This window comes from Mesoplodon mirus, assembly GCF_964341445.2.
Source record: "Mesoplodon mirus genome assembly, chromosome: 4".
Taxonomy (NCBI): Eukaryota; Metazoa; Chordata; class Mammalia; order Artiodactyla; family Ziphiidae; genus Mesoplodon; species Mesoplodon mirus.
The window spans coordinates 46,604,329-46,631,807 of NC_138979.1; the positions used below are offsets into that span (position 1 = coordinate 46,604,329).

A 27,479-nucleotide genomic window follows, 5' to 3' on the forward strand; every position below is an offset into this window, starting at 1 on the left:
GAAGTAAATGTATCTCCATGACAATCCCCCTAAATATTAAAAATAGGCATAAACATATTGAATAGAAATAATCCTATTAAGAATTCAACATATTTCTAAATGAGCACTAGGAAATGTAGTGTATATTAATGTATAATTAAAGATTATCAAGAACTACACATGAGAGACTATTGTTGTTGTAAATTTAAACTGGAGAGCACTGAAGTTACCCAGGTGGTGGTTTTGGTGTTGTGGTCAATGAAGAAAGGCCTCCCGTTTGGTGCATGCCGGACTTCCCAGCCTTTGGGAAGGAATCCTTGCTCCACTTCAGATGCCTGGGTCATCTGCTGTGCTGCGTCACTCATGGGGGCCTGTGGGTGAGGGCCTGCAGAAGAACCCTGGCTTGATGGTAGCTGACTGGTCTCCACTGTGGCCTAGCACGTTAATTCAATCGTGTTGCAGTGTTTATAGAGAACACACAAACAGCTGTGGTTAAAAAGGTAACTTAACCTGCAAACAGCACACACAATTATAAATAGGCCTAAAGATTGGAAGCTCATTTTTCCAATACAGTGTTGTGTCAAAGTTTGTTTTTAAAATAATTTATAATTTCTCAGCTGATTCTTGAGCAGTAAGAACGCTGGTTAACCGTCAGTCTGTTAGCCCTAGTTGCAAGGGAAGCTTCAGTGCCAAGTGGAGAAGGTTGTCTTTGCTCACCCAGAAGACTCATATAGAGTGGGAATTTCCCATACACACAAAGTGAGTTCAAATGCTGGGAAGACAAAATGAATGACAAACATATACTACAGAAATGCATACCTGAAATGTAATATATTCATGTGATGAAATATAAAGCAGTAGTTAAAAGAAATACACTGGATTTATATATAAAACAACATGATAGGGTTTTAAAACAATGGTGAGCAAAAAAATATTTAGAATTATATAACACATCTTTGCAAAACTTGACACATGGACATAAATAACATTTTGCATTGTTTAGCTCTCTATTAAGTACATAAAATAGGCAGGAAGAATCCCCAACAAGCTCACGATGGTAGTTCCCTCTGGGTAGTGGGGTCAAGTGCTTGGCTAAAAGGAATTTAGTTTTATCTGTAAGATTTTATTTTAAAAAAGAAAATGTCTAGAAACATATATGGTGATTTGTTAATGGCGGTAAATTCAGGGAGTTAAGAAAATCGGTATTTACTATCTTATTCTCTGTACTTTTCAGTTTTAAAAAATTTCTCAATAAGAGACATGGTGATAAGACAAAATATTTTCCTAAATGCTTACAAGGAAATATTACAAAAGGCACTCACTGTTGCCAAGGACAAAGTGTCATCATGACAAAGTTCTTTGATAGATACTAATCATTAAGATTATCTTTTAGCAAAATAATGATATTAACCATTCAAATTACACAATTACCCAGTGGACCAGATCATTTACTTTGTCCTCCTATTCCCAATTGGACTTGTTTTACATAATAACAAGTGGTGATTCATGTATATTAGAGATCTGCCGGAAATGGCAGACAATTAGCACCAATATCAGAAAATAATTAGAAGCATCCAGCATATACTACAAAGTGACATAATAGCTTCCATAGAAATATGATGGTTCAAATTATGTAAGAAAACACATTAATGGATAGATTGCAGGGTACCTGTACAGTGGGCTTTATCCAGGTAGTAGTTCTGCAATTATGATCCACGTAATATGATCTTCCTCTTTCATCTTGTTTTTCTTCCCAACCTGGTGGTAATCCAGATGAAGTAGGCAAGACCTAAGTGAAGAATAACAGAAGAATTAAATATTAATAAGAAAGTATCCTTTTTAAAATGACCATATCCCTTTTTCACTGCTAGCTCTCTTTATTTTTATTTTTTTAAAGATTTTTTTTTTGATGTGGACCATTTTTAGAGTCTTTATTGAATTTGTTACAATATTGCTTCTGTTTCATGTTTTGGTATTTTGCTGTGAGGCATGTGGAATCTTAGCTCCCCCACCAGAGGTCGAACCTGCACCCCTTGCATTAGAAGGCGAAGCCTTAACCACTGGACCACCAGGGAAGTTCCCCTGCTAGCTCTCCTTAAAATGAATCATGTTTTAAATCAATCATGTTTTAAATCATATTTTAAAGTGTACAGCATTTCACTTAAAAAAAAACTCCAGTAGAACAGATAATAATGATGAGAATGATAACAACACTAAAAATCACGAGAGTAGTAACAACCACACACTAAGTGCTTTAACACAGATCACGCCATTTAACCTCCACACAAATCTTAATGAGATAATTAACATTACTGGCCCATTTTACTTAAGGATGAAACTGAAGCTAGAAAATAGAAGCAATTTCCTACCAGATAACATTGCTAGTATGGAGCTGAGATTTGAACCCAGGTAGTCAAACTACAGATATGATCACCCATATGTGCCAAGTCAAAAGTTACCCCTGCTTTCTTTCTGTGAGGGCTGGGGACATGCTGATTATTGTAGTGTATTACTAATGAACAAAAGAGGTCTAGTTTTCCAGGTTTACTTAAAATAGTCCAGGTCTGGCCTTCCTTTTGCCTTTTTTTTTTTTCATGAGCTTTAATTTTTAAAAATTTTTTGGCCGTGTGGCATGTGGGATCTTAGCTCCCCGACCAGGGATCAAATCTGCACCCCCTGCATTGGAAATGCGGAGTCTTAACCACTGGACTGCCAGGGAAGTACCCCTTTTGTCTTAGAGATTAGACTCTTCATGGTTTGGCCTGGTTCCCTAATGTGTCTTACATATAAAAAACTATCACACTAGTCTGTTCACTAGATATACTGTTCTGTAGATGTACGGGGGTAATTGTACATTGCTGACAGTTATGATGAGCTGTGAGTCTACAAAATAATGGAATTCAAATTTGCCCAACTTTACAAATGTCCTACAGCTGGTGAGTAGATAAATGGGATGTAGTAGACACATCTACATGATGGAATATCATGAGCTACTGAGACATGTAACAACATGGATAAACCTCAAAAACATCACATGAAGTGAAAGAGGCCAGATACATAAGACGGCATGCTGTATAATTCCACTTATATGAAATTTCTAGAAAAGGCAAAACTAGCAACCAAAGCAGATGAGTGTTCACCTGGGGCTGAGAGTAGGTATTAGGATTAAGAAAACTTTTTGTGGCGATGGGAGAATCTCAAACTTGACTGTGGTGATATTTGCACAACTGCATAAATTTACTAAAACTCATTTATTTGTGTACTTAAAAATGGGTGGATTTTATGGCATGTAATTATACCTTAAGAAAGCTGTAAACAAGCAACCGAACAAAACAGACCTCTAATCAATGTATTGAGAAGAAAAAGGCACGGAAATAGCTTTTCCAGTACATAAAATGTAAATCATCTCTAGATTCTATGGCTTAAAATAGTTTCTCAGATGAGTGCCTGTCAGTCAATCAGAAATTCACCAGTTTCAATGCATAAAGGAAATGTTGAAGCGAGGGGGGAGAAATAACAGGGATCTCCTTAAGTGGCTCCAGGCGAGTGGAGGTGGCCAGACACGGGGTAGTAAGTGAGAGGAAGGCTGGGGAGGGCAGTCTTGCCGTGGCATCCACCCTGTTGCTGATGGTCAGTGGTGACTGGACCAACTGCACAGGTGGGTACCCCTTCCTTCCTCAGCACAAGGTCCATGTCCCTCTCTTGATGCAGGGCCACCTTTATAGACAGATGAGCCGCTCCTAGGTCGAGGACTTCTGGGCCTGTGCATTCCTTTGCTGGAACTCCCGTGAAAGCAAAAACAATCCCCACGTTTCAGTATTAATATACAGACTGCCATTCAAAATCACAAATGGTTGGTGGGAAAAAAGTGAGGCGGCCAGTCCAGGTGGGGAACTGGAACACTCACAGACCCAGAATGGGGAGAGAATTAGGACAGGGAAACAGGCTATTTGAAAGAAAGAGCCCAGACAGAAGGGAAGGTGGTGGGGGCGGGGTGTGTGTGGGTGTGTCTGTGGGTGGCTAAGAGGGAAGGGAGGCTGAAAGGGCCAGGAGCCTGGGTGTTTACATTTGGTTTAGAAAACAAGCGGGGACCATCTGAGGAAGAGACAAACTCAAAGCAATGATAGTTGAGTCAGAAAGAGGATGGAGGCCATGACGTTGTTAGGTCTAAGCTCCAGTCCACGTCATGGCTGGAGATGCTACTGAGGAAGCAGCGGACGGCTCCTCAGCGGGCTGATGAAGTCCATCCTGGCCGCCAAGCCTGCCGACGCCAGGGCACACCTGCCTGAGGGACCGGCCCCTGACGCAGCTTCATGCACGGGGCGGAAACAGTCGCAAGATGCCACGGGCCAGGCACAGAGCAGAGGCCACTGGAGACCACAGTCTCGATCTGTATGCAACACCTCCAGCCCACACAGGGCTTCACCTGCCAAGCCCAGACGCTACCCACCAGCACATGGGGACTTGGCTTTCTCATGATGGGAGAGACAGTTCTCCAGGTTTTGTCTTTAAAGGGCCTACCTATCCCATTTCCCCTCCCTCAACCTCATCCCCCAGAGCCCAGATGCTGTGCTGGATCAAACGTTCATGTTCAGCGTTCCAAAAAAAAAGTTGCTGCGTCTTATATTTTCATTAAGGATTGAGGGGAGAGGCTAAAACTCACCACAGGAAGTGTAGGCTGTTCCTCAAAAGTATAGGCTTGTAAGCTGCCTCTTCTGCTGGAATGATTCTTATAAAAGAAAGAAAAAAAAAAGAACGATAATAACCTTAGGTCTCTGCTTTGTCTTTGAATGGCAGATAAGGTAGCAGGATGGGTATGATGGGGCACCCCACCCACTCTCAGCCTCACTCAACACCACGCCACCCCCGCTGATGCCTTCCAACTTCCAGCTCACACTTGTCCCTCGAGTCCTAGACTGTCTCCTGGACACTTTCTCTTGAAGGTCTAACAGAGAACCCTTTATTGTGTCCAAAACTGGATTCAGCTTTTCCCTGTCCACACCCACTCAAACCTGTTCCTTTGCAGGTATTCCTCGTCTCAGTGGGCAGCAAGGGAGGCCAGCAGCTGCCCTAGGCAGACATCGGTCAGCCCCCGATTTCTCCCTCTCCTGTCCCTTACAGCCGGGCCAGTTACCAGATCCTATGCATTCTATTTCTTTACTAGCTCTCAAATACATTTCCCTTACACTTTTTTTTTAAACTTCAAGTTTTCATCATTTACCACCTTGGCTATTACTGTGGCAACATCCTAACAGATGTGCTTGCTGCAAGTTGCTTAAATCTACTCTCCATACCCCGCGCTGCAGCCAGAGAGCGTTCTGCAGCGCAGATTTCATCACATCATTCTCTCACTCCGAGCCCTTCAATGACTTACACTCACTAGGATAAAATCTACAGCACAGAACACAATGTTAGTGAGCTTCTGACCTGGTTCTTCCTGCTGGCTGCAGCCCTCCAATCTCACAACCCACCCTCTGGACATTCCAGATTACTTGTTTCCTGGAACTCGCATAATTTTTCTTTCCTTGTGCTTTTATATGCACGCTGTTGTTGCCATCTGAAATATTTTAGTTCTGTTACTTAATGACATTAAAATTTATAATATATGTATAAATTAAGTCAGAAGAGCCTCTGTATGATTGTTTACAATAACAAAGAACTGTAAACAATCTAAAGTCCATCAAAGGAGACTGGAGAAATAGCTTAAGGGTTACTTGCACAAGGGAATGATGTTTGATTATTTTGTTGTTGTTGGTTTTAAAAAGAGCACATCTATATTTACTGAAATGGTCCCATGTCTATGATACAGTATGTAAAAAAAGTAAGTTACCAGAAAGTGCGTACAAGATGATCTCAGGTTAAAAAAATGATATACAAATATGTCTGTGCATGCATGTTTATGAATATGTAGAAAATGTTTAAAACTACATATGCCAAACCATTAATGGCAATTGAGGGAGCACATGTTAGAGGTAAAATGGAAGATTCAATTTTTACTTTATAGACTTCAGTACTGTTTCAATTTTTAACCATGACCATATAATACTTTAAAAATAATAAATTAATTTTTTTTGAATTAATATGCACATGGTATGAAATTCAAAAGGTACAAAAGATATATGCCCTGTTTACCCTGTTCCTCTTTTCAGAGCTGAGTAACATTACCAAGTTTAGTTTTCAAGAAATATGATACACATATTTATTCTCTGTCATGTAAAGAATTTTATAAATGGTAATGTACCAAACACACCATTCGGTACCTTGGTGTTTTCCACTGAACAATATCTCTTAGGGATTGTTCCATACAACATATACATTCAATGACACTTCATTCTTTTCAATGGCTGCATGGTATTTCATTGTATGGATGCCACCTTTTACTTTTTTTTTTTTTTACCATCTTTATCGGAGTATAACTGCTCTACAATGGTGTGTTAGTTTCTGCTTTATAACAAAGTGAATCAGCTATACATATACACATATCCCCATATCTCCTCCCTCTTGAGTCTCCCTCCTACCCTCCCTATCCCACCCCTCTAGGTGGTTATAAAGCACCAAGCTGATCTCCCTGTTTTATAATTTAAAAAAATAATAATAACAGGAAGAAAGGGAATAGGATCTTATGTGATTTATCACCAGCAAATCAATATAGCTTATCCTTTAAGTCTTTGACCTTTCCCACTCCTTTGACCAAAAAATAAAATGAAATGAATGGAAGATAGACTAGACGGATGGAAGAAAGGAGGGGAAGGGAGCAGGCAGGCAGACCTGCTCTTGGATATTCACACAGGCGTTTACACAGAACTGTCTACATTGAAGCTTCTTAAGGGAGGTGCTAGAACAGAAGTCAGCAAACTTTTTTTTTTTTTTTTTTTCCGTACACGGGCCTCTCACTGCTGTGGCCTCTCCTGTTGTGGAGCTCAGGCTCCAGACGCACAGGCTCAGCGGCCATGGCCCACGGGCCCAGCCGCTCCGCGGCATGTGGGATCTTCCCGGACCGGGGCACGAACCCGTGTCCCCTGCATCGGCAGGCGGACCCTCAACCACTGCGCCACCAGGGAAGCCCAGCAAACTTTTTCTGTTAAGGTCCAGATAGGAAATATTTTTTGTGGGCCAAACGGTCTCTGCTACAACTACTCAACTATGTCAATCTAGTGTGAAAGCAGCCATAGGCAATACTTAAACAGATAGGTGGGCTGTATTCTGAAGATACTTTAACCAGCATATAACCTGCATGCAGTCAGCCCTCCATATTTACTAACTGAATGAAAAGCAAGGAATTCCAACTGGAAATGACCACAGCATCCTCAGATGCCTCTTTGTCTTCCACTGAAAGGTCTCCCTTGATAAGATTAGAGAGCTAGCCACAAGGACCTCATCAGGGCAGTGTATGTTGGAATATTTGCATCTGGACCCCACAGACAGCAATTTTTCAAGCAGTTGCTGGAGTGAGAAGGTCATCTATCTTCTTGTTTAGTCAAAGTACATCAGCTCTTATTCACATGTGTGTTGGGGACGTGTGGTATAACTGAGAAGGTGAAAAGTAACCCTAAACACCCAGGACCCACCCTGGCACTCATCAGCATCATCAAGACAAAATCAACACTACTTTGTAATCATGCCTAAGCACAGGAAAATGTGAACACTGTACAAGCCACAAAATACCAATTATCTCCCTATCCTGGCAGATATAAGTGACTGCTGCTTTTTTGCTAAATATAGCTTTAGTCTCGTGACAGATAAGATTTGAGATACCCAATCACAGAATAATCTGTTTCCTGACAGCATCCAATGCAGAGCAAAGTCCTGCTTCCTTAAACCCTCCTTAAAATTGACTAACATGAGCCCCAATCCTTTAAGTCTTTCCTAACCTACTGCTACTGAGACACTCGTGGTGTGTTTTCCCCTTGCTGAAATGAGTAATAAACCCAACTTGTTCAATTATAGGTGTGTTCCTGGCAGCCTTTGGCTGGAGGGCACTGATTTATATAATGGACATTTAGACTCCAATGACCATTTGGATTTTCCATGACTCTGCTTCATACTATTAGTGGGGGTATTTGAAAACGGCCATGCTGTAAAGTACCAAAGTCCCTAACACAGTATTATGTGTAACTTAAGACAATTTTTTTCTCATCACAAGAAAAAAAAAACCAAACCTGTGAAGTGTTGGATAGTAATTAAACTTATTGTCATTATAATTTTGCAACATATATATAAAATCATTATGGTGTACATCTTAAACTAATACAATGTGTTATATCAACTGTATCTCAGTAAAACTGGAGGAAAAAAGATAACATTCAGTCTTTAGACACTGAATGGAATAATATATAATACAAAATCCTGAAGCTCCAACAAAATCTAAGACCATCTTACTGAGCTGGATACTGGCTGGCCAGTGGCTGAATTTCCATAAACAGTGAGTCTGGCATTCAATTCTTCTGCAAGATGAGTCTGGACATCCAAGTTATTTGATGGTGGAGATGAGGGGAAGGCCTGATGGCTGTACATGGTGGCTTCATCTTCTCTTATAACTTCCCAGTTCTAAAATGAACAGAATAAGCTTAAGCCACACATACCTTAATCTACTGCTGTAACATATGTCTATCAACAAGAACGAGAAAATGATTTCTACCTCGGAAGACTCTCGGCTGTCAACACTTTCTGTTTCCTCAGATATCTGCCGCCTGGTGGTGAATGCACGCTGGGCTTGCAGTTGAATATTACCATTCTCAGCATCTGTTAGGTTGTCCCTGTATTAGAAATGTAAAAGCCATCACCCACGTCTGAAGAGAGTTAAAGTGACAGTCAAAAATTCTGTTTTCATTAAAAAAAAACCTATATTAGATCAGAATTTATTGTTCTGGGCCAAAGGCTGCTTCAAAATGCATAGATTAAGTCCTAGGCACAACGGTACCTGCAAGAGTACCTTATGGAGTTAAAGTTTTTGTGAAAATGTGTAATGTGCCTAATATTTTCATTCATCACTGTGCCTAGGATAATGTCTCCCATGTATGGGCACTCAAAAAGTATTTGTTGAATGAATGAATACCTGAGAGTTTCATAAATAATTTCATTATATTATTATTTCACCATGTTCTTACAAGAGTAAAATCTAAAGTAGCTCCAGAAAGTTCATAAAACAGAAGCTTTAAGAGTTACACATACATCTTCATGAATCAGACAGTAACATTTTCCAGAACTGATCTTTAGCCAAGAGTAGATTTCCCATGTAGGAACGCAGAGGGCAGAAGGAAAGACAGTGTAAGGACACTATAATTAAAAACTTGATAGAGTACAGATTAAATGGTATCTATCTGCTTTTGATCATATACAGTAATGGACCGCTTCTGAAAAAGGAAAGTAGTAAAGGCGTGTCTGAATCAAGGAAGGGTACGGTTAATCAGACTGAACACCCACTCCCCAGTCATTTCTTAGTTATACTGTTCTAGCTAGTTGTGTTTACTATAGCCAGACCATAAGATCTAGAATTTTGTATAGATACTTAATAACAAAATTATTGTTCATTTATTTAATGCCAGATAAGCCCACGATAGTCAGAAGACCAGTTCTTACTGCACTGTTGCTGGAGAAAACAAAGTGGTCCTAAGGGAATGCCTCACACTTTTTCCCTCCTAAATAGTTGAGTTTTGCTGGCTGAAAACAACATCAACCACAGTGAAAAAAATGTGATTCTGCTCAAGTCAGGCTTGCCATAATACTGAGGTATACAACAGGAGGAGGTTGCAGAAATTTATCGTGCTTTCAGTCTTGCAATCTGTACGCCATTCTACAGAGATCAATGCCTCTGTGACACGAAGAACTTGGATCATTAATTTGCTTTGGAAGGATGTGAGAAGGGAAAATACCTATGAAAGTGCTTGGACTATATCAGATACAAAATACCAAAGCCAAAGATTAGAACATTAAGGGACAAATAAGAAAAATTTTATGTCCATGTCAAAAAGTAGAAAACTAAAGAAAGACTTCATAAGGTTATAAGGAAGGATATTTGATCATAAACATGAATAATGGAAGAATTTATAAATGTTATTTACAAACGTACAGTCTGATGATAATAAAAGAAAAATGTCACTGAGGAAACATAAATCAGAATACCTCAAAGGCCATTATGTCCTTGATTTGGGTACATTGGAAATTATGTATACATTGACCAGATTGGCAAATGGGTGTTTAAAAAAAGACCTTATTATTGAGTCCTTTCAATTTTATAAATAATTTACACTTTAAAAATACTGTACTGTAGAAATTAACATCTCATTATACTTTAGTAACAAACTACAAAAAGATCTCCAAGATTTTCTAAATTAATCTCAAGAGAAAAACGTTTCTTTTGTGGCTATAATTAAAAACAGAAATAATTGGCAATTCATTAAAATAAAGAAGCAATTAGAAGGGTGGTATTTGTGACTCAAATACTTTTTAATACTATCAAATCATTTAAAAAAAGAAGCATCCATGATAGCATTTTTAAAGCCCTGGGCCATAAAAATCCTAGCATTCTTGCAGTTTTTGGATCCCCACACTATTATGAATCCATTTGAGCCATTTGAGCCATGACTTCAAAATGAAAACTAGTGGTCCAAAAGTATTCAGATTACAAACATGAAAGTCATCACATACTGAAGGGTTGGTCTTTTCCACTGTGTTCTTCTAGATTCATGGTTTACATAGTAGGTCCTTCCAAGAATATCCTGCCTCTCTTCCCATCCTGGAGGTAGAGGGGAAGGTTCTTGTTGCTGCTGCAAATGGCAAGCAGCATCTGGTTGGTCCAAAACCACCCAGCCAGGCTGAAAAACAGAATGGTAAGAATTAAGTGTGTGCTTAATTTTTTTTAACCTTATAAATTATGCTAGAGGAAGTTTTAAAAGAGATTTAGCACACCCAGTTCCAGAAACTATGCAAAGACAGAATTAGCACATTGTCAACTTTTAAGACCATAATAGGAATATCTTATGATAATGAAGATGTTTTTTTTGCAAAATGATAACATTTAAATTTTGCTTGAAAAAAAATTTTTTTGAAAAAATTTAAAACATGTCTAATAGGAGAAAAAGGACACAGAAAACTTTCAAATAAACAAACAGCACTGGAAGGCACTAAGAAATTGAAAAGCATAGTTTAACCTTACTCTATTCTCTAACTTATAAGCAGGGATCATGTCTTATTGGGCATTGTCTCTCCCACAGAGAAAGCACCCTGTTTATGGTGGAAATAAACAACTCTCTGAAACCTGAAAAAAAAAATCACTGGATGAAGGTCAAATACGTAGAGGCATGATAGAGAAGGGCAAATGATTTAGAAATAATTGAATGATGGAAAAGACATGATGATTCTCTGGTCTGACTTTTCTCTTTCTCCTCTGGACCATGGAAAGGCATTTTGGTCAGGTCATAAAACAGTCAAAGAAAGAAAGTTTTGTTTTGTTTTATTTATATGCTAGGAAGGCATTGGAATTTTCCTCTGAGACTAGCAAGGGGCAAGCATACAAAAACCCTTAGCTAGAGTAGTTATAGAGTAAGGAATTATTTGAAAAGGATAGTGAGGGTTAGTGACATGCTTTTATACAAGAAACCTCATAACAGAAAAGGCAGTCAGTAAAAGGTTCTGCTAAACATCAACATGGTTAGGAAGCATAAACACACTAGTGATGAAAACTTAAAAATTCTCCTAAAGGGACACAAAAGAAGACCTGAATGAATGAAGAGACGTAATGTGATCTTGGCTAGGAAGCTTTAATCTCAGAAAGGTGTCAATTCTCCCCAAGTTAATTTATAAAGTTGCCAGGATTCCAATAGAACTACATTATGGATTTTTTTGAAAATAACAAGACAAGGCAATTTTCAAGTTCAAATAGAAATAAAAACAAGCAAGAATAATCAGCACAGTTCCAAAAAAGAAGAGTGAAGATTAACTTTATCAGATAAAACATACCACAAACCACATAATGAATAGAATTGGAAAACTCAGAAAGAATCAAATTTATAGGAATTTAGTATATGACAAAGACATTTCAAATTTGTGGGAAGATAGGCAAATTACTTAGAAAAAAAGAAAAAATTTTTCTGGGTTTTTACCTCATACCTTATAACCAGAATGTTACAGATTGAGCAATATTTAAAATGTTAAAAAGTAAAACCGAAATGTATTAGAGCAAGCCTGGGGATATTAAAAAAAAATATTCTAAGGGTGGAGGAGCCATTAAGTATGACATCAAACCTGGAAGGCATCAAAGAGATTGAGTGATTTGATTACAACCCCCCAAATTTGTACATGGCAAAAACTACTAAATTGAAGTTAAAAAAAAAAAAGGCAAGCTGGGGAACATATTTGGTACCATAATAATAGGTAAAAAAATCATTTCCGTAATATAGAGAGAGCCTTTTGTTCTAGACATTGGGGATCTAGCACTGCAGGACTGTTGTGTCCCAGCCAGTTGACGGCTTAGAAGATGGAAGAGAATTCTTCTATGTTGGAAGGTGGGTTCTGAAGAGGAAGGGTCAAGAAGAAGAGCTGGGAAGAATAGAAATGTTTTCTGGGAGAAAAGGATAGGGGTTTCTGCAGCAAGGTTGGTCTCTTCTGGCTAGCTCCAGTGGGAAGGTTAGAGACTGAGGCAGAAAGGAAGGTGAGGGGTAGGAGAGAGGAAGACAGACAGAATTATTCTGGGAAAAGGAATCTGGATGGGAAGTAAAACAGACTCCTTTTCTTTCTTAGCCTATTTTCTTCTTTATACCTTCTTCTATGGGAACTGATATCTCGTTAATTTCTTTTCTTTCTTTTTATTGCCCAAACTCCATTTTCTCTCCCTTCCCTCTAACCCCTTACTTTTTCTCTCCATCTATGTTTACCTTCCTTCTCTCTCTCCTTTCCTTTCCTTTAAATGATCATGATATAAGATCTATATATCTAAAAATTTGTCTTGTACATATTAAATCACATTTTACTTCTCTGGTCTCAATTTCAAAAGTGTTAGAGTTGAAATTTTATATTTCACTCTCTTGAAAAAAAAGACTAATTAGGGCTTCCCTGGTGGCGCAGTGGTTGAGAGCCCGCCTGCCGATGCAGGGGACACGGGTTCGTGCCCCGGTCTGGGAAGATCCCATATGCCGTGGAGCGGCTAGGCCCATGAGCCATGGCCGCTGAGCCTGTGCGTCCAGAGCCTGTGCTCCGCAACGGGAGAGGCCACAACAGTGAGAGGCCCGCATATCGCAAAAAAAAAAAAAAAAAAAAAAAAAGACTAATTAAAAAAATATGGTCACTGATTATTTTTCTTCAGATTAATAAAATTTATTAATAAAAGGGTCCTCATTTCTGCTGTGAAGGATTATGAAAATATTCAGAGCTTGGAAAATGGTACCAAAAATATTTCTTTAAAATCTTCTTAAAGATTTCTCTCTTAAAGGTCTACATATTGAATTTACGTTACCCAAGTAAACTGGTGAAGGGGAAAAAAACTAAATAAGGGCTTATTTTTAAAAAACCTGTTTCAGTTCCAGGAGGAAGTACAGTTACATATTTGAACATTGTTTAGAAAGAATGAGTTTTCATTTTCTGTAGAGAATGCCTCCCTATTAAACATGTATCAGCTAATATTCTTCACAAAATAATTTTCTAAGTATCAATGTATATTACTTTATTACTAACCTCAAAGCTAATATGCAACTGCACACAATTTAACGGAGTCAAAGTCCAGAAAGAAAGCATTTAGAGGTACAACAAACATTATATTATATGGTAATTGTGTAAAATACATACAACTAAACCTAAAGTTACAAGGGATGCAAAAATCAAATATTACACAATTATCTATTATAGCCACACTTTATTGTACTAGGGTATACACTGCCTAAGAGTGAGCCTCTTCTGAAAATTACAATTGTTTTCTTTAAATGGTAGGATTTTATATATTCAGTCACAAACTAAATGTCAAAGACAAGACTTCTCTGGTCATTAGCTACACAGAAGATAAATAAGCACAGATTCATGTGTTTGAATTCCTAGGGCCTTTCATAAATAAACTCCTACATGCTTACATCTACTGAAATTATAAGGTGCATTCTGAGGGAATTCAAACATTGAGACATGAGACCACAAAATGAAGTGAAGCAGCTCTACCCACAGAAACTGAACTGTGAATAAGGTACCTGTGATATGTGTGTGTGGGCAAAACTTGGAGCAGGTTACCAAATAATGAAATGCTGTTAAAAATTTTTTAAGTTACTAAATAAAGAATTTTCTTTCTTTACAGCAGACATCCTTCATTTCAAACAGAATTCCATTATTCAGGTTTCCCTGTGCACCAAAATGCCAGGTACAGAAAATTCTACTCAATAAATTTCTAAATTAAAAAAAAAGACTGTTATATGACAAATCAGAGAAAAACTAAAATGAAAAACAAGGTCATCAAATAAGGGAATTAGACTTGAGAGGATACCAAGTTGTTTGATTGCCAGAGTAAGGGCTAACTACAGTCTATGATTTAAAGAAAAATAGTTCTTTCTTTCTGTTATTATGAATTCCCCAACAAACTAAAGTCTCATTAGTGCAAATAAAAAATTCCCAGAAAGCTTTGTTGCAAAAGCACTACTTGTTCTTGAACTTTCTTTCTCAAGACGTTTGGGTGTGTGAAGCAGAGCCCAGCACTGGGGAAGGGTCCCTCAGCCTTACAGTTCTGGAGACTTCAGCAGACCTTAATCAAAGAGGCATGACTGTTGAGGAAGCCACACAAACAAAACCCTCCAGAGAAGACTGATGCCAGCACACTGGGTGCTTTCAGTCAATGTGGTAGAATAAGGTGCTATCTTTTGATGATAAGGTTCCTTCAATGGGAACCCCAAGGGGCAAATGTTTTTGTTCCCTTTTCAGATCATGAATTTTTGTGCTGGAAGAAACCTCAGAGGTCATCTGGTACAACCCTGTCACTCTGTAAAGGAAGAACCTGAGGTGCAGAGAAGGTCAGAGACTCACATGGTCACTCAACTTGCAACTAAGATTCCAGGCTCCAAATCCCTGTCCAACTCTATTCCAAGAATTGGAATAGAATACTCTCTGCCTCTTCTTCACGCACCCCAAAGGCAGGTGGTTCTGCCCAAATCCTTGACTGGACTTCCACTTATCCTGTCATCCGTGAAGATTGTTAAATTCTTCTGGCCCCCCATAAATGTGGCTTTTTATTAAATGACTTATATTCTCTCCTTCTCTCTCTCTCAGTCTCTCTCTTAGTCTCCTCCTTTTCTATGAGCCCTCCCGCCTACTCCCACCCCAAGCATGATAGGAAAAGTAACAGGAATTATATTTCATAGAAGACTTCCTAATTAGTAGAGCCTCCTCAAGTATTCCACATATTTAACTTACAAATACTAAATTGTGTTCTTACTTTAATGGAGGGGGAACATGACATTGTTTTAGAAAACTCTGAAAAACTAGAAACAGTTAATGACTTAATTACAACAAATGCTTTCATTTATAAACATTACAATCTCTATTCCCTAACCCTTAAGAATATCATCAGTAATGGCCATTCATTCTACAGAAATATCCTTAGCGGAAAGAAATGTTTAACAAATTCTTGGGTAAAATAAACAAATGTACAGGGAAGTAATTTTTATTTCATACATTAACTCCATTTGAATAGTTATTTTTTCTTTGGAGTATAGTAAAATAAGAAATAAGATATTTTCTTTTTAGTTTAACCACATATTTATAAAATCTCACCTCTAATTCCTCAGCCTGTTCTGTGTTATCTTCTTCTGAGCCACTGGTTTTAGGTAAGTAAGTCATTTTTAATCTCAGATAACCTTTAACTCTTGATTTGTGACTGTAGAAAAGAAAATAATAATTCACAAAATTTTAATACTAAGAAGAAAAGCACTCATTTAATAAGAGTTTACTGAACATCTACTAGCTACTAGAGGAGATTCAAAGACAAGTTCCAGTGCAGAAGATATTTAGGAAAAGGAATAGATGGTGGAGAAAAAGGAACATCCATAAATAAATAATTGTTATGAGATACATAAGGAACTATGGAAGTTTAAGTGAAAGATCAGAGAGAATTTGAAAGAGAAGTTGGCATTTGAGTTGGGGCTAGAAGACTGGGGAGGATTTTGATCTGTGGCAGTGAAGGGAAAGGCATATGAGTAGAGAAGAGAGCAAAAACAAGGAAATAGATGGGAAACCTGGGGTGCAGTTAAGGAAATGGCAGTATCTGAGATTGGCTGAATTACAGGATACATAAAGGGAGTGGAAATGGTCCAGCTGATGAGATCCATGTGAAATAAGAGAACTTTTAGATTTTATCTTGCTTAGAATTTTGGGAATAGGGAAAGTCATCCTCAGAGATGTGCTTTAGGGATAATAATCTAGTCATGTTGTATAAGATGACAGAAAAGTGGAGAGCAAGGATGGATAACTGCCTGAAACCTAGTGTCTTTGATAGCTGTTTCAATCTGTCATACGTTAATTTACCTCTTCTGTTTTCATACTGTATCTTGTATCACCTCTTTGAATAATGAGTTGTCTAAGTTAAGGGCTGCTGCCCAGTGTAGTAACATTTAAGGATTTTAAAACCTGTCTTTCTTAAGCTTCTAACTGAAGACCTAACTGTCTACTGCCCCCACCAAATCTAGCATCCTGTTTACTTAAGAAATCCTTGCTTGTCATAGCTTTCTGTATAGGTTTTGGGGGTATTTTTTTTTTATAGATTTCAGTTATGTAATATGACATAAAAGTCCTAATCTTTTATCCTGTCTTCAAGAGATACTCCCCTACCCCACCCCACCTCCAATGCCTCCCTTAAGCTTTTTAGTTGTTCATCTCTACACAGTTCTCATGGATTTGGAAAGTGTACCTTCCCTGAGTGGTCAATAAAACCCCTGATGCTTATTTCCCAGGCCACTAACGTGACTTGTGTCTCCATAGTTAAGGGGATGTGAACACTCTGACTTGTTATAAAAGATGGATACAGAAAACTTACTCAGATAATATTTTATAGGAGAGTTTCTCCACAATGATAGGTTTTATTATGTTTTTCCAACTAGATAATATGCCTGTGGGTTTGGGCTTAGTGATGCTCAAAAAAATCTAAGAATGTAGTTGGATAAAGCTCTTTCTGCACTTGCAGTAATACCCAGTGCAGACAGAAGATGTGTTTTGAAGATAAAGATACTGGAAAGCATTTGACAAATTGAAAAGCAGGTTACTAGAGCAACCAAATAAGAGAAGAAAGAAATATTTAGTTATTCTTGATATACAGATGTCACAGTCAGTCCAAAATTAAAGGAAGAAAAGAGACATATTGCAAGACTTCTAGAGAAATTAAATATGTGGTTTCTCTTATAAACGGTAAATATGAACACAGTCAGAAAGCACTGTCCCCTTTATTTTAATAATTTATATTACAATGAATGCTTAAAAATTTTGATTAAAAATATAAAATATTTTTATCAAAAATTTTATTAAGTTCCCATACTATATTTTTCAACTGAATTTTCTAGTTTTAAAAACAAAACATATAGTGTTGCTTTCACAGATTTCCTTCCTCTGCTTTACTCTGCCCTTTCTGACAGTAAAGCCACATACACAACTTCACTAGATTTTACTTGATTCTGTGGTTCAGAAGATCAAAAGGAGTTTTATTTACAGCTTAAACTTAAAAATTTTGACAAAAATAAAGTAATTCAGTTTAGGAAAATGGAATTATGAACAGGCTATTGGGTTGTAAATTATAGTTTTGCTCATGTTATTTTCTCTAAATATTTGAGTTTTCTGAAGTATCTTTTTTTAAATGAAAGTATGCTAAATGTAGTTATATATCCCTGAAAATGGTTTTGTGTGTATCAAGTTGGATTTTTTTTTTTTTTTTTGGCTGTGCTATACAGCTTGCAGGATCTTACTTCACGGACCAGGGACTGAACCAGGGCCATGGCAGTGAAAGTGCTGAGTCCCAACCACTGGACCACCAGGGAATTCCCTGGATGTTTTTTTTACATGAATTGATGTTTGTGATTTTTAAAAGCACAGTATGACAAAATTACATATACTGTAAGATATAAAATACATATAAACTAATGACAAATTTCATTCTCATAGTATGATAAATATAAGGGAGACAAGTCTTTCCCAAAGGGGTATGATCACTTTTCTGTATTTTCAGAATTTTTGCACTGTGCCTATACTACTTTTTAATCAGAAATAGCAATAAAGCTTTTAAAAACTAATATTTATATGTAGCTTATTTACAAAGGTTGAAACTGAATTTCCAAAGAGGCTACTGTAAGATATAAAGAGATTAAAAAATTTTTTCATATGTTATTATTTTATATTTACTGACCTTCTTGGGTGAAGAACAAAATCCTTAAATGTATATGGTCTCTCCATTCTTGGATTTTCTGTCTAGAATAAAACAGTGGGTTTTCAAGATACATCTGTAACACCAAAAATATATACTTTTCAAGAATATTCATTAACTATGACCTAAGGCATAATTGAAGTTAGAGGTGGGAAAAAAGTAGCTTTAGCTTATTAAACGGTAACAGTTGGTAATTTGACAGCACTTTCACTTTCCTGCACTGTAGGAATTGCACCTGGCATCACAACTCAGTATAAAACTAGCTGAGCAGGTGTGTCGTGAAGACAAAGGGAGGGTAAAAGTGGAAAAACAGTAGAGAATGGTTAGTATGCTTGCGCCCCAAAAGAAATATGGAATATGAACGATGTCAGCAGGCTGGCGTGGTTAGATCATAGAGACAGTTCTAGGAGAACAAAAAAGTAAGCAGCTTGGAAAATAAGACTGGATTAAATTCATTATCAAAAGCTTGCAATGTCTAAAGACTACAGAGAGACAATAAACATCTGAAAAGACTGATAAAGAAGTATTACTTCTCTTTCTTATCAAGTTCAGCAGCCCTTTGTTTTTATTCTCCTTTACTTCTCTGCTGCACTTTGCATTGTTAACTACCCATTCAGTCTTGAAACTCTTAAATTCTCATGACATCATTTTACTTCGTTCTTTTCCGATTTCTCCTGGTCTGTCTTCTCTTTCTCCTCTGACAGACCCACATTGATGAACGTTCAATGTTTTAGCCTTCAATGCTCTCATCCCTCTCGTTTGGACAGCCCATTCTTCTCAGAGATTCTGCAGTTACCTTACCAATGATAGCTCTCAATCCTTCCAGACCCTTTTCCTTACACAACTTATTTTTATATCTCTGTCAGCTGCCCACTTTAAGCTTTCATTTTTCTTGTTTACTACTGATATGCGATATGGCCAAAAATAAATTTATCATATCTCAAAAAAAATGGCTTTCCTCCTGTTTTCTACTTGAGATACCACCCTTATCTTGCAAGTTCAACTTGTATTATCTTTACTTTTTGCTTAATTTTATTTTTTTCAACTGGACCTCCATGTTAAAAACCCGATCCAGTAATGTTATGTTATGAAATGTTTCCTACATCTGTCTGTTTTCTTCTGTTGCTATATGCTTGGTCCAGGTTCAGTTTCATGCCCATATTGTTGTAATTGATCTTAGTTTCTTTTGGTGAGACTAAGCTCTCCCCATTCTAGTTATTCAGTAGAATATTTCCAAACTGATCTTCCTCAAACAATGCTTTCATGACGTCAACCAACTTCAGTGGCTCTCTATTTCTTACTGGGGTTCATGTACGGGAATTTTGAAAATAAAATGGAAAACTGAGATGAGTTTTCAGAAAATAATATGCTCAAGAAATAATAGCAGTATACACTTTACAAATCAAATATTTACATTTACTATATTGTGTATCTGTAAGTATTTATTAAAATAAAAAGAATAAACATAAAAAGTAAAATCATGGACATCTATACTAACCGGTAATGGATAAAGAGGAACATCCACTTGACCTAGGAAATCATCTCTTGTCTACAAAAGAAGAAAAAATGACATTAGTAATATGCTTGATCTTTTTGGAAAACTTTGATGAGCTATTGTCATCATTCACATCGAAGTTTTTTTTTGTTTGTTTAACCCTATGAAATATCAATGAAAAAATCAATGGAGGAGGAAGGCAGGAAGATGGCCGAAGAGTAAGACGCGGAGATCACCTTCCTCCCCACAGATACATCAGAAATTCATCTACACGTGGAACAACTCCTACAGAACACCTACTGAACGCTGACAGAAGACCTCAGACCCCCCAAAAGGCAAGAAACTCCCCACATACCTGGGTAGGGCAAAAGAAAAAAGAATAAACAGAGACAAAAGGATAGGGACGGGACCTGCACCAGTGGGAGGGAGCCGTGAAGAAGGAAAGGTTTCCACACACTAGAAGCCCCTTCGCGGGCGGAGACTGCGGGTGGCGGAGGGGGAAAGCCTCGGAGTAGCGGAGGAGAGCACAGCAACAGGGGTGTGGAGGGCAAAGCGGAGAGATTCCCGCACAGAGGATCGGTGCCCTCAGGCACACATCAGCCCGAGAGGCTTGTCTGCTCAGCCGCCGGGGCAGGTGGGGCTGGGAGCTGAGGCTCGGGCTTCGGTCGGAGCGCAGGGAGAGGACTGGGGTTGGCGGCGTGAACACAGTCTGAGGGGTCTAGTGCGCCACGGCTGGCCCGGAGGGAGTCCGGGGAAAAAGTCTGGACCTGCCGAAGAGGCAAGAGACTTTTTCTTCCCTTTTGTTTCTTGGTGCGCGAGGAGAGGGCATTAAGAGCGCTGCTTAAAGGAGCTCCAGAGACGGGCGCGAGCCACGGCTAAAAGCGCGGACCCTGGAGACGGGCGTGGGACGCTGGGGCTGCTGCTGCCGGCGCCACAAGGCCTGTGTGCGAGCACAGGTCACTGTCTACCCCCCTTTCCAGGGAGCCTGTGCAGCCCGCCACTGCCAGGGTCCCGGGACCCAGGGACGGCTTCCCCGGGAAAGCGCACGGAGCGCCTCGGGCTGGTGCAACGCCACGCCGGCCTCTGCAGCCGCAGGCCCGCCCCGCACTGCGTGCCCCTCCCTCCCCTCGGCCTGAGTGAGCCAGAACCTGCGGCTCCTTTAAACCCGTCCTGTCTGAGTGAAGAACGGACGCCCTCCGGCGACCTACGCGCAGAGGCGGGGCCCGGTCCAAGGCTGAGACCCGGGAGCTGTGAGAGCAGAGAAGAGACAGGGAAATCTCTCTGTGCAGCCTCGGAGGCAGCGGATTAAAGCTCCACGGTCCGCTTGATGTGCCCTGCGTCTGTGGAGTGCATGAATGGACAGCGAATCATCCCAAATTGAGGAGGCAGACTTTGAGGACAAGATTTAAGATTTTTTCCCTGTTCCTCCTTTTACAACGAATTATCCCAAATTAAGAAGGTGGACTTTGAGAGCAAGATTTTCGATTTTTTTCCCCCTGTTCTCTTTTTGTGAATGTGTATGTGTATGCTTCTGTGTGAGATTTTCTCTGTATAGCTTTGCTTCCACCATAGGTCCCAGGGTTCTATCGGTCCGTTTTTTTTTTCTTTTTCAATAATTACTTTTTTATTTTTAATAACGCTACTATATTTTTTACTTTATCTTCTCTCTTTCTATTTTTCCTACCCTCCCTTCCTCCCTCCCTCCCTTCACCCCTTTCTTTCTTTCTTTCCTTCCTCCCTCCCTCCCGTCTTCCTTTCACTTTCTTTTTCTTTCCTTCCTCCCTCCCTCCTTTCTTTCTTTCTTTTCGTCCTTCCTCCCTCCCTCCCTCCCTCCTGTCTGTCTTTCCTTCCTCCCTCCCTTCTTCCTTTCACTCTTTCTTTTTCTTTCCTTCCTCCCTCCATCCCTCCCTCCTGTCTTTCTTTCTTTCTTTCTTTTCTTTCCTTCCTCCCTCCCGCCCTTCTTCCTTTCACTTTTTCTTTCCTTCCTCCCGCCCTCCCTCCTGTCTTTCATTCTTTTTCTTTCCTTGCTCCCTCCCTTCTTCCTTTCACTCTTTTTCTTTCCTTCCTCCCTCCCTCCCTGCCTCCTTTCTTTTCTTTCTTTCCATCCTTCCTCCCTCCCTCCTATCTTTCTTTCTTTCTTTCTTTCCTTCCTCCCTCCCTCCCACCCTTCTTCCTTTCACTCTTTCTTTTTCTTTCCTTCCTCCCTCCCTCCCTCCCTCCTGTCTTTCTTTCTTTTTTCTTTCCTTCCTCCCTCCCTCCTTTCTTTCTTTCTTTCCGTCATTCCTCCCTCCCTCCCTCCTTTCTTTCTTTCTTCCTTCCTTCCTTTCTTTCCTTCTTCCTTTCTTTCTCTCTCTCTTTCTTTCTTCTACTAATTCTTTCTTTCAACTTTTTCTCCCTTTTATTCTGAGCCGGGTAGATGAAAGGCTCTTGGTGCTGCAGCCAGGAGTCAGTGCTGTGCCTCTGAAGTGGGAGAGCCAACTTCAGGACACGGGTCCACAAGAGACCTCCCAGCTCCACATAATATCAAGCAGTGAAAATCTCCCAGAGATCTCCATCTCAACACCAGCACCCAGCTTCAGTCAACGACCAGCAAGCTACAGTGCGGGTCACCCTATGCCAAGCAACTAGCAAGACAGGAACACGACCGCACCCATGAGCAGAGAGGCTGCCTAAAAACATAAGGCCACAGGCACCCCAAAACACACCACCAGACGTGGACCTGTCCACCAGAAAGACAAGATCGAGCCTCAACCACCAGAACACAGGCACTAGTCCCCCCCACCAGGAAGCCTACACAACCTACTGAAACAACCTTAGCCACTGGGGACAGACACCAAAAACAACGGGAACTACGAACCTGCAGCCTGCAAAAAGGAGACCCCAAACACAGTAAGATAAGCAAAATGAGAAGACAGAAAAACACACAGCAGGTGAAGGAGCAAGATAAAAACCTACCAGACCTAACAAATGAAGAGGTAATGGGCAGTCTACCTGAAAAAGAATGCAGAATAATGATTGTAAAGCTGATCCAAGATTCTATTTCCAAGATCCAAAATCTTGGAAATAGAATAGACAAAATGCAAGAAACAGTTAACAAGGACCTAGAAGAACTAAAGATGAATCAAGCATCGATTAAAAACACAATAAATGAAATGAAAAATACTCTAGATGGGATCAATAGCAGAATAACTGAGGCAGAAGAACGGATAAGTGAGGTGGAAGATAAAATAGTGGAAATAACTGCTGCAGAGCAAAATAAAGAAAAAAGAATGAAAAGAACAGAGGACAGTCTCAGAGACCTCTGGGACAACATTAAACGCACCAACATTCGAATTATAGGGGTTCCAGAAGAAGAAGAGAAAAAGAAAGGGACTGAGAAAATACTTGAAGAGATTATAGTTGAAAACTTCCCTAATATGGGAAAGGAAATAGTTAATCAAGTCCAGGAGGCACAGAGAGTCCCATACAGAATAAATCCAAGGAGAAATACGCCAAGACACGTATTAATCAAACTGTCAAAAATTAAACACAAAGAAATCGTATTAAAAGCAGCAAGGGAAAAACAACAAATAACACACAAGGGAATCCCCATCAGGTTAACAGCTGATCTCTCAGCAGAAACTCTACAAGCCAGAAGGCAGTGGCAGAACATAATTAAAGTGATGAAGGAGAAAAATCTGCAACCAAGATTACTCTACCCAGCAAGGATCTCATTCAGATTTGATGGAGAAATTAAAACGTTTACAGACAAGCAAAAGCTGAGAGAGTTCAGCACCACCAAACCAGCTTTACAACAAATGCTAAAGGAACTTCTCTAGGCAAGAAATACAGCAGAAGGAATATAGCTACAATAACGAACCCAAAGCAATTAAGAAAATGGGAATAGGAACATACATATCAATAATTACCTTAAATGTAAATGGACTAAATGCTCCCACCAAAAGATACAGATTGGCTGAATGGATACAAAAACAAGACCCATATATATGCTGTCTACAAGAGACCCACTTCAGACCTAGAGACACATACAGATTGAAAGTAAGGGGATGGAAAAAGATATTCCATGCAAATGGAAATCAAAAGAAAGCTGGAGTAGCAATTCTTATATCAGACAAAATAGACTTTAAAATAAAGACTATTAGAAGACACAAAGAAGGACACTACATAATGATAAAGGGATCGACCCAAGAAGAAGATATAACAACTGTAAATATTTACGCACCCAAAGTAGGAGCACCTCAATACATAAGGCAAATATTAACAGCCATAAAAGGGGAAATTGACAGTAACACACTCATAGTAGGGGACTTTAACACCCCACTTTCACCAAAGGACAGATCATCCAAAATGAAAATAAATAAGGAAACACAAGCTTTAAATGATACATTAAACAAGATGGACTTAATTGATATTTATAGGACATTCCATCCAAAAACAACAGAATACACATTTTTCTCAAGTGCTCATGGAATATTCTCCAGGATAGATCATATCTTGGGTCACAAATCAAGCCTTGGTAAATTTAAGAAAATTGAAATTGTATCAAGTATCTTTTCCGACCACAATGCTACAAGACTAGACATCAATTACAGGAAAAGATTTGTAAAAAATACAAACACATGGAGGCTAAACAATACACTACTCAATAACGAAGTGATCACTGAAGAAATCAAAGAGGAAATTAAAAAATACCTAGAAACAAATGACAATGGAGACACGACGACCCAAAACCTATGGGATGCAGCAAAAGCAGTTCTAAGGGGGAAGTTTATAGCAATACAATCCCACCTTAAGAAACAGGAAACATCTCGAGTAAACAACCTGACCCTGCACCTAAAGCAATTAGAGAAAGAAGAACAAAAAAACCCCAAAGTTAGCAGAAGGAAAGAAATCATAAAGATCAGATCAGAAATAAATGAAAAAGAAATGAAGGAAATGATAGCAAAGATCAATAAAACTAAAAGCTGGTTCTTTGAGAAGATAAACAAAATTGATAAACCATTAGCCAGACTCATCAAGAAAAAAAGGGAGAAGACTCAAATCAATAGAATTAGAAATGAAAAAGGAGAAGTAACAAGTGACACTGCAGAAATACAAAAGATCATGAGAGATTACTACAAGAAACTCTATGCCAATAAAATGGACAACCTGGAAGAAATGGACAAATTCTTAGAAAATCACAACCTTCCGAGACTGAATCAGGAAGAAATAGAAAATATGAATAGACCAATCACAAGCACTGAAATTGAAACTGTGATTAAAAATCTTCCAACAAATATAAGCCCAGGACCAGATGGCTTCACAGGTGAATTCTATCAAACATTTAGAGAAGAGCTAACACCTATCCTTCTCAAAATCTTCCAAAATATAGCAGAGGGAGGAACACTCCCAAACTCATTCTATGAGGCCACCATCACCTTGATACCAAAACCAGGCAAGGATGTCACAAAGAAAGAAAACTACAGGCCAATATCACTGATGAACATAGATGCAAAAATCCTCAACAAAATACTAGCAAACAGAATCCAACAGCACATGAAAAGGATCATACACCATGATCAAGTGGGGTTTATTCCAGGAATGCAAGGATTCTTCAATATATGCAAATCAATCAATGTGATACACCATATTAACAAACTGAAGAAGAAAAACCATATGATCATCTCAATAGATGCAGAGAAAGCTTTTGACAAAATTCAACACCCATTTATGATAAAAACCCTGCAGAAAGTAGGCATAGAGGGAACTTTCCTCAACATAATAAAGGCCATATATGACAAACCCACAGCCAACGTCGTCCTCAATGGTGAAAAACTGAAACCATTTCCACTAAGATCAGGAACAAGACAAGGCTGCCCACTCTCACCACTCTTATTCAACTTAGTTTTGGAAGTTTTAGCCACAGCAATCAGAGAAGAAAAGGAAATAAAAGGAATCCAAATTGGAAAAGAAGAAGTAAAGCTGTCACTGTTTGCAGATGACATGATACTATACATAGAGAATCCTAAAGATGCTACCAGAAAACTACTAGATCTAATCAATGAATTTGGTAAAGTAGCAGGATACAAAATTAATGCACAGAAATCTCTGGCATTCCTGTACACTAATGATGAAAAATCTGAAAATGAAATCAAGAAAACACTCCCATTTACCACTGCAACAAAAAGAATAAAATATCTAGGAATAAACCTACCTAAGGAGACAAAAGACCTGTATGCAGAAAACTATAAGACACTGATGAAAGAAATTAAAGATGATAGAAACAGATGGAGATATATACCATGTTCTTGGATTGGAAGAATTAACATTGTGAAAATGACTCTACTACCCAAAGCAATCTACAGATTCAATGCAATCCCTATCAAACTACCACTGGCATTTATCACAGAACTAGAACAAAAAATTTCAAAATTTGTTTGGAAAAACAAAAGACCCTGAAAAGCCAAAGCAATCTTGAGAACGAAAAACGGAGCTGGAGGAATCAGGCTCCCTGACTTCAGACTATACTACAAAGCTACAGTAATCAAGACAGTGTGGTACTGGCACAAAAACAGAAAGATAGATCAATGGAACAGGATAGAAAGCCCAGAGATAAACCCACGCACATATGGTCAACTTATCTTTGATAAAGGAGGCAGGAATGTACAGTGGAGAAAGGACAGCCTCTTCAATAAGTGGTGCTGGGAAAACTGGACAGGGACATGTAAAAGTATGAGATTAGATCATTCCCTGACACCATACACAAAAAACAGCTCAAAATGGATTAAAGACCTAAATGTAAGGCCAGACACTATCAAACTCTTAGAGGAAAACATAGGCTGAATACTCTATGACATAAATCACAGCAAGATCCTTTTGGACCCACCTCCTAGAGAAATGGAAATAAAAACAAAGATAAACAAATGGGACCTAATGAAACTTCAAAGCTTTTACACAGCAAAGGAAACCATAAACAAGACCAAAAGACAACCCTCAGAATGGGAGAAAATATTTGCAAATGAAGCAACTGACAAAGGATTAATCTCCAAAACTTATAAACAGCTCATGCAGCTCAATAGCAAAAAAACAAACAACCCAATCCAAAAATGGGCAGAAGACTTAAATAGGCATTTTTCCAAAGAAGATATACAGACTGCCAACAAACACATGAAAGAATGCTCAACATCATTAGAGAAATGCAAATCAAAACTACAATGAGATATCATCTCACACCAGTCAGAATGGCCATCATCAAGAAATCTAGAAACAATAAATGCTGGAGAGGGTGTGGAGAAAAGGGAACACTCTTGCACTGCTGGTGGGAATGTGAACTGGTACAGCCACTATGGAGAACAGTATGGACTTTCCTTAAAAAACTAAAAATAGAACTACCATATGATCCAGCAATCCCACTACTAAGCATATACCCTGAGAAAACCATAATTCAAAAAGAGACATGTACCAAAATGTTCATTGCAGCTCTATTCACAATAGCCCGGAGCTGGAAACAACCTAAGTGTCCATCATCGGAGGAATGGATAAAGAAGATGTGGCACATATATACAATGGAATATTACTCAGCCATAAAAAGAAACGAAACTGAGCTATTTGTATGAGGTGGATAGACCTAGAGTCTGTCATACAGAGTGAAGTAAG

At 38.8% G+C, this 27,479-nt stretch overlaps 1 protein-coding gene across 5 annotated transcripts in view; it reads right to left on the bottom strand.

Moving 5' to 3' along the window:
• NEDD4 (NEDD4 E3 ubiquitin protein ligase) overlaps window positions 1–27,479 on the bottom strand; it is a 155,162-nt gene that overhangs the window by 32,305 nt on the left and 95,378 nt on the right. For 2 of the 5 annotated variants that reach the window (XM_082617086.1, XM_082617090.1), the window contains 9 exons: window positions 19,848–19,898; window positions 18,332–18,393; window positions 15,718–15,820; window positions 10,627–10,793; window positions 8,618–8,735; window positions 8,359–8,526; window positions 4,643–4,708; window positions 1,649–1,768; window positions 210–413 (listed from right to left, as the gene is read on the bottom strand). In XM_082617086.1, the coding sequence (XP_082473212.1) occupies window positions 210–413; window positions 1,649–1,768; window positions 4,643–4,708; window positions 8,359–8,526; window positions 8,618–8,735; window positions 10,627–10,793; window positions 15,718–15,820; window positions 18,332–18,393; window positions 19,848–19,898 (1,059 nt within the window). The remainder of the gene's footprint in view (window positions 1–209; window positions 414–1,648; window positions 1,769–4,642; window positions 4,709–8,358; window positions 8,527–8,617; window positions 8,736–10,626; window positions 10,794–15,717; window positions 15,821–18,331; window positions 18,394–19,847; window positions 19,899–27,479) is intronic. The other 3 variants (XM_082617088.1, XM_082617087.1, XM_082617089.1) reach the window with 3 other exon arrangements.